Source organism: Muscardinus avellanarius, assembly GCF_963383645.1.
Source record: "Muscardinus avellanarius genome assembly, chromosome: 1".
In the NCBI taxonomy this organism is placed as follows: Eukaryota; Metazoa; Chordata; class Mammalia; order Rodentia; family Gliridae; genus Muscardinus; species Muscardinus avellanarius.
The window spans coordinates 40,175,235-40,188,070 of NC_137786.1; the positions used below are offsets into that span (position 1 = coordinate 40,175,235).

A 12,836-nucleotide genomic window follows, 5' to 3' on the forward strand; every position below is an offset into this window, starting at 1 on the left:
ACTATGTTAGCATCCAATTATGGCTTTCTTACACCATCCAACCCATATTTACCTGTTTAATGTCCTCTCAGAATAATTGAGCCAAAAACTGTGTCTAAATAATAACTAGATAAAATACCCCTGACTGCTGAACAGAAAAACACCTGTATTTTTCCTACTTTTATATACCTTTAGATCATTCTAGAGTTGATAATGTCCTTTATTTGTTTATATCCAATGTAGTCTATAATTATTTATAAGAAAGTCAAAGATATCTTATTCCAAATTATCTGCGGAATATGTATCAATATCATATTTCAAATTCTGGTATCTGTTTTTTTGTTTTTCTCCCCAGGAAGACATTGAAGAAAGCCCTCTGCTTGCCTGCCCCAGTCCAGCCTAGTCTCCTTCAAGGCAGCTATTCTGAGTATCCCTAGGACTTCCATTTAAGGTTTTTCTCCATTAGATCCAATTTCCTATCTTCATGCCTTCACATTGTCTTGCTGAAGCATACCATCTAGAAACTTTCTAAGAAAGGGTACATGGGTGGTGAACATTTGAAGCTTTGGATTCTCAATGACTTCATCATTATATTATGGCAAAGTATAAAATTCTTTTAGAAATCACTTCCTGAAACTTTGTAGACTTTGTTACACTGTCATCTAACTTGAAGAACTGCTATCACGTCTTGATATGTAACCTTCTCTTTGGAAAGCTTTGTTTCTCTGGTCTCACTGGTATTCTGAAGCTTCTGCATGCTTGTTCTAGCTGGAGCTTTTTCTGTGATGGTGCTGAGCACTGAGTTTCTCAGAATATAAATTGAAGTTACTGTTATCTGGAAAATTTTGTTTACAGTGTCTCTACTAATTCCACGTGTTCATTTTTAGGCTTTGTTCTCATTTTAGAACTTCTTCCATTAGATGTTAACCTTATGAATGAACCCTTATTATTTCATATTCCGTTAATTTTCTGTTTTCTTCTCTCTCTTTCCCCTAATTCTGAAAGGCTTCCTATACTTTACCTGCTAACTCATCCCATCTAAGAGCACAGTGTTAATTTTCATTCTTTTTGTATCATATTATTCTTATTGTAATAACATTTTGAAAATACTGTGTATAGAATATTTTTATAGTTTTTGTCATTTTTCCTTATTCTAATACCTCTCTCTGTCCTTTGAAGATTCCTTGCCATTTATTTTTCTTTCATGTTGGAGATTTTTCTAAAAAATCTGGCAATATTTTGCTTTTAGTTCATATTAAATAATACAATACCAAAAACATAAAGTTTCTGTGTACATATGAAGAAACTTTTCAGAGTGACTAGCTAATAAACAAGACTCTTTATTGGGAGACTTTGAAACGTCTCCCATTAGCAGTATTCTACTCCATTTTCCTGCCTGAGGAGAACTGACTGGGCTCCAAGCTGTCTGTCAGCATTGGGAGCTCTAAATTTACTCTATGAACTAGGCAAACCCTGCTTACACCCTGGCTTCTCAAAAAATTATTTTTTTCCTTTTCTTTCTTGTAGTACTGGTGATTGAACCCAAAGGCATTCTCCCTCTGAGCTACATCCCAGTCCTATATTTTTCATTTTGAAATAGGGAAACAGGGTCTCACTATGTTGCAGAAGGCTTCACTAAGCAGCTGAGCATCACTTTTACTTGTGATCCTACGTCTCAAGCATGTGCCACCACACCCCGTCCTGGGACTCGTTTTTTAACCAGCATTTCCAAGTCCCGAGGTTTTCTACAGTTCAATGGATGGAGGACTGTGGAAGCAGGATAATTTGTCCACCAGCTTCCTAGTTCCCCAAATATTTTTTAGATCTTTTTCTCCACTGTCTTCTTTCTTTTTCCCTACAGGTCTAAGTGTTCGAGTGTAAGTGTTTAGTCCTTTTTTTTTTTCCCATTTTAACCATTTTGGTATGGTTTTAAGAAGGAGGAAGTGTAAATGTTTAGGTTTAAGCCATCATGACTCCCTGAATCTTTAGAGATTTATGCTGGTATCCTTGTTTCTTATTAGGTAAGAGTTTAGGTGACCAAATGAAGATTCAAAAAGAACTGAATTTCTGGCCCAGTTCTTATTCTATATCTATGTCAGAATGTTCATGGTTTTTAACCTCTCTGCAGTTTTATTTATTCATTTGTAGACTGGGAAAGGAAATGAAATGTTTGGGTCCCACAGTCACAGATGGCAGTGGAGGAGGGCTCCAGGTACTGCTGTAGGAGAATAAAAGAGCCTCCCCTGCCTTCATGTGGACTTATTAACTCCAAGGTTAAATATGCATGTACCCTGGTGAGACTAATTATATGTCTGTTTATTCAATAAATATTTATTACAATCTTGTCATATTGACTCAGCAATTTCAACTCCTAAGAGAAATTAAATACATCTCTGCACAAAATCTAGTTCAAGAATGTTCATATCAGAAGTATTCACAATAGCAAATAAGTAGAGAAAACCCAGAAGTCCATCAGCTAATGAACAGATAAATCAAAGATTTCACATCCATACAATTGTATAGTATTCAGCAAAAAGTGCAATACCTGATACCTGTTGTAATATATACGAACCTTGAAAAGACACATGTGAAAGAAACCAGGAATGTAGACTATCTTTTGTACAATTCCACTGATATGAAAAGTCCTGGATATTTTTTAAAACTATGAAGACATAAAGTAGATTAGTGGTTACTAAGAGATGAGAGGAGGGTAGGAAGAGAGTACTAATGAGTATGAGGCTTTTTCTTGGGATGATAAAATGTTCTAAATTTGATTATGGTGATGCTTATACAAACCTCCAAATGTCCTAAAAACATTGAATTTTACTCTTTAAGCTAGTGGATTCTATTATATCTTAAAATCTGCTAAGAAGCATTTGAGAAAGTTTGGCAATAAAAGTCTATTATGTCCATTTGCATAGCATTCAAAATTTAAAACTGAGTTAGACTGATGAGGAAACAGAGCATAAATCCTAGTGGAGGAAAACACATAAACATAATTATAAATTCTGAGGACTAGATAAAAAAATCAAATGATCACTAGACCCAATGATGACCTAGGTGGAAAACAAAAATAAGCATGACCATAATGATTAAACCAGGTATGTGGAGAAACTAGCTGTGTAGTGATGAACAGTGAAAAGAGTTTCAAGCAATGGGGTTAAATGTCACATCCAAAATCTCTGTGGCAGGAGAGAACTCCACTTCTTCTAGAAACTGAAATTTTACCTGAGGGCTTGAAGGCAGTGCAGGAGGGAGTGAATGAGTGAGCCACGTGTGACTAAGTCACAGAGAGCTTGTGATTCTGCAGGGTCTTGCAGCTCATGGAAGTTTTGTCAAATATATTCTGAGTCAGAGGAAGCCACTCAAGAGAATTAAGCAGCATAATACTCAATTTACTTTTTAAGATCACCTTTATCACTTTTTGATTATAGGAATAGAGGACAATTTAGACCTCCTGTTCTAAATCACCCTAGGCATATCTTAACAGGACTGTCACCCTCAGAAAACCGACACCACTCTTGTCATTTTAAGAAGTGTCTTAACTGACATTAGTATTACTTGGTAAGAATTCATAGGCTCAGAATTTAAAATGTCTATAGCCAGTCATTCTGTTCCCTGAACTTTGCCCATGTCTTTAGTTGGCCCTTTTGTTGCTGTAACTGAAATAGCTGACATGAACAATGTAAGGGGAAAGGTGTCTGTGGGCTCTCAGGGTCAGAGTCCATGGCTGGCTGGCTCCAAAGCAGGAACATCCTGGTGTCAGGTGGAGAAAAGCTGCTTAAGTGATGGCAGCCCAGAAGCACAGTAATGGCAAAGGAGAGACCAGGGACTTACAAAGTCCTCAGGTCACTCTCCCAGAGACCTGCCTCCTCCAGCCATGACCTACCCAACCATAGGAGGTACTGCCCAGTAAATCCATGCAAATGATCACTTCATCAATGGATTATTTCACTGAGAAGAATAGCACCCTGTGATTCAATGATTTCACCTCTGAACATTTTTATGTTGCCAATACATAAGATTTTCCCAGAGAGAATATATGTCCAAGCCAGAGAGTTCCAAAACATAATTAAGTAATATATGAACATGTTTGTTGCAGCACTATTTATAACTAAAATTTTGGAAACAAATATGAAGGTCCAAAATTAGTAAAAAGCTGTGTGTGTGTTTGTGTGTGTGTGTGTGTGTGCGTGCGCGTGTGTGTGTGTGTGTGTGTGTGTGTGTGTGTGATTAACCTTATTTTTTTATTAGCCTTATTTTTTCGTACGATTAGTTACGGCTAAGGACTTGAAAATAAAATCAGGTCTATGTAAATAAGATCATTGAATTGTAAATCAAGAGGATGTGTAATTTTTCTTCTTTGCCTTGAGTGATCAATTCTTAGGTAAATAGAAGGTTACCTTGAGGGTTGGGCATGGTGGCATACATGTAATTACTGGGAAGTTGAGACAAAAGTATAGCAAGTTGGAAGCCAGCTTAGCAACTTAGCAAGGCCCTCAGAAATTTAGTGATAACCTGTTTAAAAATCAAAAATAAAATAGGGCTGGGGGTATAGCTCTGAAGTAGAACGGCCCCAGGTTCAATCCCTAGTACCATATAAAGAAGAAAAAGGATGAGAGGGAGGAGGGGTAGGGGTAAGAGAAGGAGGAGTAAGAGGAAAAGGAGGAGGAGACTATAAGGAAATTAAGTAGTAAACTTGAAAGGCTCATGAAATCCAGTTAGCCCATCAAAATTGGTTAAATGTGTCAGATAAACTCTTAATTCAAAAATAATCAACTTCTATATTTATGTTCAAAATGCACATAACTATATATGGATGCCCCTTGGATAGCTGTCACACATTACCATACACATGACAAGTAGAATTAATAGAACTCTGAAGGTTTATTTTACAAATTGGAAAATTCCAGGATGCATAAGGAATTCCCCGATTTTTTATGAAAAAACTAATGGTAAGTTATATACCAATATGGCCTCACAAGAAAATTATTTTTAAGAAATTGACTAAGTTTAAGTGAAAATAGTTATTTCCTAGTACATGCAGATTGTTTTTATTACCGCTACCTCTGCTCCTAAAATACATGGTATCAGCCTAATTTCATAGTTTATTTTTTACAAAAAATGATAAAAATCAAAATTTGTCAGAGGCCCTGAAAATGTTCAGTATTCTTTATGTGTTTCTAATGACATGCCATAATTTGTACTGTAATCATAAGAGATTATAAGTTTTCATCCTAAACCCAGTTTCTACCTCTAGCTAATGAGATGAGTTACCTGCAAAACACAAGAATTACAGTCAGAATGGCAAGATGCTCACCTGAAAGTCACATCAAACCCATTTGGTTGTTCTCATGCTCACTTTGTGACATAGATTCATTGAATGGAACGGTGCAGAACTACAAATACTACTTAAAATGTATTTTGCTGGTGATGTTTTGGTCTGCGGCTTTTGATTAAGTAGAAAAAGTTGAATTCAATGTAGCTATCTGGGCCCATAATAAAAAGCATAAATAATATATCTAATGCAATTAAATTTCTTTCATTATTATTCAACAGACAAGTTCATAAATGCATTCTCACACAATTAGATCTGACTGGTAAAACATATTTCCACTGGTTCTCAACTTGTAACAAGTCCTCAAAATTGGACTAAAGGAAAAACTGATTAGAAAAATATGAAAACTACCATGTAATATTTTAATAGTATCACGTTACTCTAATAATTATTAAATGTATTCTTTCTTTTTGGTCTTTTATGGCACTAGCAATTGGAATCAAGAACATTCTATCTCTGAGCTACATTCCCAGCCTAACTTTGTTTGTTCTGAAGCAGGGTGCTACTAAGTACCTGAGAGCTTTACTACTTGCTGAGGGTATCTTCGACCCTGCATTTCTCCTGTTTCTCAAATACTGAGATTACAGGCATGTGTCACCACATTCAACTATTAAATGAAGTTTAATAGTGAAATATTTGCTGAAATATTGAAAAGGTAACCAAATAACTTTCAAATACTTTCAAATCTCTTAAATAATTTTTACCTTTTTGTGGAACTGGGAATTAAACCCAGGGGTATTCTACCTCTGAGCTACACTCCAGCCCTATTTTATTTTTATTTTAAAACAGGATCTCACTAAGTTGTTGAGAGTCTATTTGCTGAGGCTGTCCTTGAACCTGTGATCCTCTTGTCTCAGCCTCCCAAGTAAGGGGATTATAGGCATCCGTGACCACACCTGGTTTATAATTTCACTTCAGTTGGACTGAACAGTTGCTAAAGTCAATAAAAAGTAACTTAATTTTATTTATTTATTTATTTATTTATTTATTTATTTATTTATTTATGGTGGTACTGAGGTTCCTGGAAGCTGTTCTACCTCCGGGCTACACTCCCAGACCTATTTTTATATTTTTATTTGGAAATAGGGTCTCAAGCCAGCGAGAATGGCTTCAAACCTGCATGATCCTCCTGTCTCTGCCTCCCAAGCACGGGGATTACAAGCGTGTACCACCACACCCAGCAAAATTAACTCAATTTTAAGATATAAAAAGGTTCACCTAACATAGGAAAAAAATAAGTCCTTGTGTTTTATTTTGGCTCTGATGATTTGAGGAAAAAAAGACAAATTGCTAGGAGAATAGATAGTACATTCATCCTAAAGATAATATAATAGTTGGTTAATTAGACCTTAAACCCCAGAAGATTGAATTGTTTTCTTGTGAGAAGCTCCCAGAAACAAATAGTCTCTCTGTGATGAACTGCAGAGTTGGTGTGAAGCCTGCCTTTTCTAGTTGACACCTTCCTGACCGCTGACATTAGCATAGTTGGAAGAACTCAGAGGCAGAGATGGAAGCCTGGGAGTGCAATATCTTCAGGAAGTGACTCCCATCTCTAGTCTCCAGAGTCCTTGAGTTCTTACAACACAGCTTTACACACAGTCACGGTAATGATGAAAAGCAGTGGAGGAAATAAAAAGTGAAGATACTAAATATCTCTTATGAGGGGCAAAATGTCCACAAGAATCTACATAAAATAGGAGCATTATATTTTAAAGAGTCCTTGGGTAAGCCTGACCCAACAAAATAACATCAGAATCCCTAAAACAGCAAACTCCTCGGTGAGAAATCTTTCCATGATAAGGTACTTGCATAATAAAAACTACTTGTTTTGAAAGCATATGAGGCCCTGCATTCAATCCCCAGCACCCTACATACACATGCACAAAAATCATCCACAAGAACACTCTCAATATACTTTGCATACATTTAAAACTACCAATGTGCTGTGAAACCACAAAGCTTGGCCACCGTCATTTTTCATTTAATGAATGAAAAAGGAAAAGGAAAACTTGCAACTATGAAATATATAATCCCTGTTAGTAATCTAAAAAACTCATGTTTAACCTTGAAGTTAAATATGTGTGTATTAGTCACATGAAATTCACCAAGACTAAAAACATGTCCTCACTACTCAAAAATTGAATGCTTAAGTACTTGTCTATATTTTCCCTAGTCTGCGTGATTACATATCATAATAACAATTTTAAAAATTGAAACTTTGTGTTTTTGCTAAATTCTCTAGCTTCTGCCCAGTTATCTCTTATAGTATCAGTATTTTGGAACTCTTAACTCTCTGACAACTTCTAACATTATCCTTTCCTGAGAAGGGAAATGCAGTGCCTCTGTCCTACTTAACCAGAGGTGGGAGAAACCCACCTGCTAGATACAGCAACAGAGCTCCTGGGTTCTGGCAGGTGAAAGAAGTACTAGCCAGCTCTCTGGAAATCTCCAGGGGAGCACAGCCCTGCCTGTTGAGAAAGAGGCAAAGGAACTGGCCTTAGAAGTCTTCCTGAGAAGGAAAACCAGTCCTGTCATGCCCCGGACAGGGCTGTAGGACACTCAGCAGTGTAGGGACAAGCAATGAGCAAGCTGAGCACTTTCCTGCTCATGCAAAGGCTTACGAAAGTACTGAGAAAAAAATTCTATAGGTAGCTTTATTTCCAATACCTTACCCCCTTTGTGGAAATTTATTAAGTGTCAGTCTCTTGGTTGCTAAATAAGTCACTTAAGTTTGGCGTTTTAGGAATTGTAAAAAAGCACCTCCCATAAAGAATAATTTTTCAGGAAAGGTGAGTATAACAAGCCCACCAAATATTTGTTTTTATTAAAGATTACTCACACACTGCTTTTCCTGTAGAAAAAAAAGTAATGATAGGATTCTGTCTTGCATAGTTTAGTTTCTAAATTACCCTGACATGCAATAGGTTATATTGGTATTTAGGCCATACAAACACATTAATAATAATAATAATTAATAATAATAATAATAATAACAATAATAATAATAAGTAAATATCTCCTAAATGCAAGTAAGTATATGATAATTTCTTTAGTCTCTTGGTTTAGAAAACTAATGTATATTGTAATTATGCTCTTTAAATTTTAATTTTCAGACACATTCTACTTTAAAAATCTAAATAATAATGATTATTTATGTCTGCCTTTTTCTTTTCCCACTTGTTCATGGGAAGAATCAAATAGTCCAAACTATTCTACAATTGGAGATTATACCAGAGTATTACCTCACTTTTTAGTGATCTCCTAATTTCTGAAATACATAATAAAACAAATCATCACCTAATTCAATTCCTTCCTGTTTTCAATAACAATGTTTTTATAAAGAGATATTTAGTCTCACAAAATTTCTGGGAAAATGTGGAGAACCTCTTAATGTCATTCATTCAAAAGATTTTGGCACACTATGCTAATTTCTAAAAGGTGGTTCTATGTGTTTATCCAATAAGTGGAAGAGACTTTTTATCATGTGGTATATGTTACTATTTTGAAAATTGATGTCCTTTTCACATTGTTGAAGAAATAAAAGTATTATATATAATCACTTGAATGTGACAGTAAGTAAAGTTTAGCATTTTACTTGCATGCGTCTGTTGAAGATCATATATTTCTGAAAATATTGTTATTTTATTTTTTATTACTACTTCAGGCTATTTCCATATTCAAAATTTAATGTGTGTTGCAATATCTTTCCTTAAGGAGTTGAAAGAAGAGATAGTATTCTACACTTGATTCTAACCTTTGAAATACTAAAGAATGTAACAATCTAATTTGCCTTAAAACAAGAGCATCTGTAGGTTGGCTTCTCTATGTATCTTCCTAGTGTAGAAAACATGTTTGATTATTTAGTAAGACCTTTTAGTGTGAACATGTTTCAATCAAACTCTTTATGACCTAAGGACTAAAATTGCTATTCCCTTTCGCAAGTCTCCAGACTTTTGCATATGTTTTGCAACTAAGTACCTTAAAATTCAACATCTCCTGAAAATCTATTCACTCTGTACATAAATAACAGATGCTACTGATTTCTGAGACTGATAAATATCTCAAGGAAGAAGACAGTCACCACGAGGCTTTGTGTGACAGGACTATGTGTTTTCCACGGCTAATGAGATTCAGAACTGTGGACAGCTCCCATTAAGGCGTGCAGTTATTGGCAATTTCCCTTAGTTTCTAAACACAACTCAAAGTAATGCTGCTTTTTATTGCTATATCCGCATGCTGTTTAATAGGAAACTACTAAAACTGCTTAGTATGCACACGTACTCCTTTAGTTGACTATCTTTTTTTTACGAGTTCAGTTAAATAAATAAATAAATACCAATCTGAGTTACTAGTTTTTTGTTTTTTTTTTTTTAATGTGGCAAGCCCATCCTTGTGCAGGTGTTAATAGACCACGACTACACGATGCACGCAGGTGAATAAGAGGATCTACTTCGCGACCTTCATTTGACAATCTATTCAACATGCTTAGAACCGAGGGAATATTTGGGTGGCAGATAAGATCAGAAAACGTCTTAATTTTCTTTTCTCCAAAGCAGAGTTTCTTACTGCCGGGCAGACAAGCTCTGCTGCCCTTCCTCCCGGGCTGGGAAATGGGAAAGAGGTTTCTGAAATAGACTTGTAGTCAAGGTCAAGAAAGGGTGTCGCTCTATTTCAGGAAGGGGCTCTGGAAACGCCCCCTGTCTCTGTTTCAGGAACTCGAGGCTTCCTGTCAGCCTCCTGCCCAGGCTGGCGGCGCCCGCTCCTCTGAAACCTCAAGTCAGGGACTAACCAAGCGCAAATTACCCTTCCTCCGCCTGCCAGCCACTAGTCGGAAGAAACGCGAGGAGGATGCATACTCAGTGCCTATGAGCATAAGAACAACAGATTAACGCTCCCCGGGGGCGAGCGCGCGCGGCTGGAAAGGGATCTGCGAGCGAGCGACCGTCCCCGCGCTGCCCGTCCTCCCCGAACCCCGGGAGCCGCTGTGTCCCTTTGGGGAGGGACCCACATCTTGAGGGAGCGGCCCTGGGAAGGGTGTCTGCCCTCTTCCTCCCACTCCCGGCTCCAAAAAGTTTCCTGGGTACAACTTAACATCCTCCCAACTGGGGGTCACGGTGGCCTTCATCTTTCCCCGATCGGTCCCCAAAGTTCCCGAGGCAGAGGGGGACGAGTCGCCCGGGGAGGGGGGCTGGGGTGGGGGGGCTCCCGGGCAACAGGAACTCATCCTCGAAACCCCTCCTCGGTGAACAGGAGTTGGGGAGCAGCGGAGCCGGTTGGCCACCCCCGCCCGCCGCCCCGCGCCCCCTCCCGCGGTCCCCCGGCGCCCCCTCCCCCCGGAGCGCAGACAGGGCTGGGAGGGCGCGCCCGGGAGGGAGGGTGGGGCAGCGGCCCGGGGCCTCACCTGAAATCACTGTACGGGTGGATAATCCAGAAGCCTGCAGTTTTAACCCTTTCCTGCTCCTTCTCCACCGCCTTCTGGCTGCCGAACATGCGGAGGGAGAATTTGTTGACCCCGGGCTGCAGCATGGAGGTGAACTGGCGCTGCATGAAGCCGTACTGCCGCCGGGGCCCCTCGGCGTCCTCGAAGCCCCCGGCCGGCTCCTCGCCGCCGCCGTCCACCTTGAAGCACACGGAGTTGCCGTGCTCCTTGCCCCCGGCCGCGCCGCCCCCCGGCGGGGTGCCCAGGCGCTTCTCGGCCGCGGCCGGCCCCGCGCCCGTCGCGGGCGGCTTGGCGGGGAAGACGCTGTTGCCATCGTCCCGGCTGCTGGGCGCGGAGTTGGGCTTGCAGCCTCCTTCCATGCCCGGAGGACGCGGCCGGCCGCCCGGCGCGGGGGCTGCAAGCCGAGGGGGCAGGGGCCCGAGCCGGCTGCCCGCGAGCCCGGCTGCCCGTCGCGGCGGCGGCGGCGGCGGCGGCGCCTCTGCTTCCCGCCCGCCCGCGGCTCGCTGCGCGCCTGGCTCCCGCCGCCGCCGCTGCCCTTAGAGCTGCGCTCCTCCGCCGCGCCGGGGCTGAGGCTGCCGCTGCCCAGCGGGCGAGGGAGGATGCTCCCCGCGCAGCGCCTCCCGCCGCGCCCTCTGCCGGCCGCAGCGCGCCCTGCAGCCCGCACGCACCCGGCCCCGCGCGCCTGCTCCACTTGTGCCCAGCGTGACATTGAACTCCCCGGCCCTCCGAGGCGGCTATTTGTACAAGTGGCGAGAGAGACTCGGCGGATGTTTGCACCGGGGAGAGAGAGAGAGAGAGAGAGAGGGAGAGGGAGAAGAGAGAGAGCGGGAGACTGAGATAGCGAGTTTGTCCAAAGAAAACAAACACTCTCAAACTCGCAGAGACCTTGTTTGAATGCTTGTTTAATGGCACAGATGGGGAAAGGGAACGGTCTGATTCTGCATGCCGAAAACTCACGTGTAAAGCAAGCTGAACATAGTAAAGTAAGCTTTGACGGCGGAAAATACATTGTGTGTGGGGGGGGGGGCAGCACACGCTTAGGCTTCCACTGAAAATAAAGTAAAGCGGACCAGCAAAGTGACCAGGTCTCAGTAACCCTGGGTAATCAGCCGCTTGGGGCTTTTCAGATTAAAGCTGTGCACCTAGGGACAGACAGCTGACCTCCTTCCGCTTATCCTTGTCTATTCTCTCGTGGCTCCTTAAGCAGGAGATGGGATTTCTTCCTTACCAGGGCTTACATCAATGCACATATGTGCTCAGTTGTATCAGCCACCAAGAGTGGGAGAAATATGTGTGAGAGACCTTGCCTGAATAGACTGATCTTTTCTAAATTAGTTACATAATTACTAAAACTCAAGAGGCCTGTGCACTGGCCCGGGTTTACCCAGATCATCCTAGGAAGCCATGGAGTTTGGAATCAGGTCCGGATGCAATCACCATTTCAGACTGGGGGAGAATTCTCAAGTGAAACTTACAACATGCAACTCATGCTGAGGAAAGCATTCTCGGATTCCATCTATTCCCTACGCGTCTCTCAAACTCACTGGATTAGCTAAAAGAAGCAAAATGTGCTGCCAAACCCACCAGTCGCTCAGCAGGGCAGCCTGGAAGTCTGAAGAGCTTCAAGACTCTTGAATGTCCCAAAACATCTGTTCCATACACAAACATCGACTCCCTGCCCACAGCCGCTTCAAAGGAAATCGAGTCCTGCCAGGAGTCCCCAATCCTCTGAGTTCTGATAGCTACAGCCACGTTGTTGTGCTGAAGCAGGGTCGGCACTTGAGGAAGGGAATCCTTGTCAGGCTGGCAACAATGACCTGGCATGAAAAAATGACTGAGGCCAACCAAGGTGTTTTTCCAAAACAACTGCGCAGTGATGAAGCCAATTTACTATGAGAGAGACAAGCATGAGGGCAAGATGATTGAATGCTTTCAGGGGCTTGGGGAGGGTGACACAAGACTGAGAAGGAAAGCAGGGAACCAAGGGAAAGGCAGAGAGAAGCAGAAACAAGAAGTCACTAAGCCGACCCTGTCAGAGTCTTGTAAGATTCCCCTTACCACATTCCGTTTACCAGAACC

General features: G+C 41.2%; 1 protein-coding gene across 1 annotated transcript in view; it reads right to left on the reverse strand.

Moving 5' to 3' along the window:
• HCN1 (hyperpolarization activated cyclic nucleotide gated potassium channel 1) overlaps positions 1-11,116 on the reverse strand; it is a gene marked incomplete at both ends in the record, with an annotated part of 374,584 nt that extends 363,468 nt beyond the window's left edge. The window contains one exon of the mRNA XM_080711364.1: positions 10,719-11,116. Within this exon, the coding sequence (XP_080567490.1) occupies positions 10,719-11,116 (398 nt within the window). The remainder of the gene's footprint in view (positions 1-10,718) is intronic.
• Between the last annotated feature and the right edge of the window lie 1,720 nt (positions 11,117-12,836).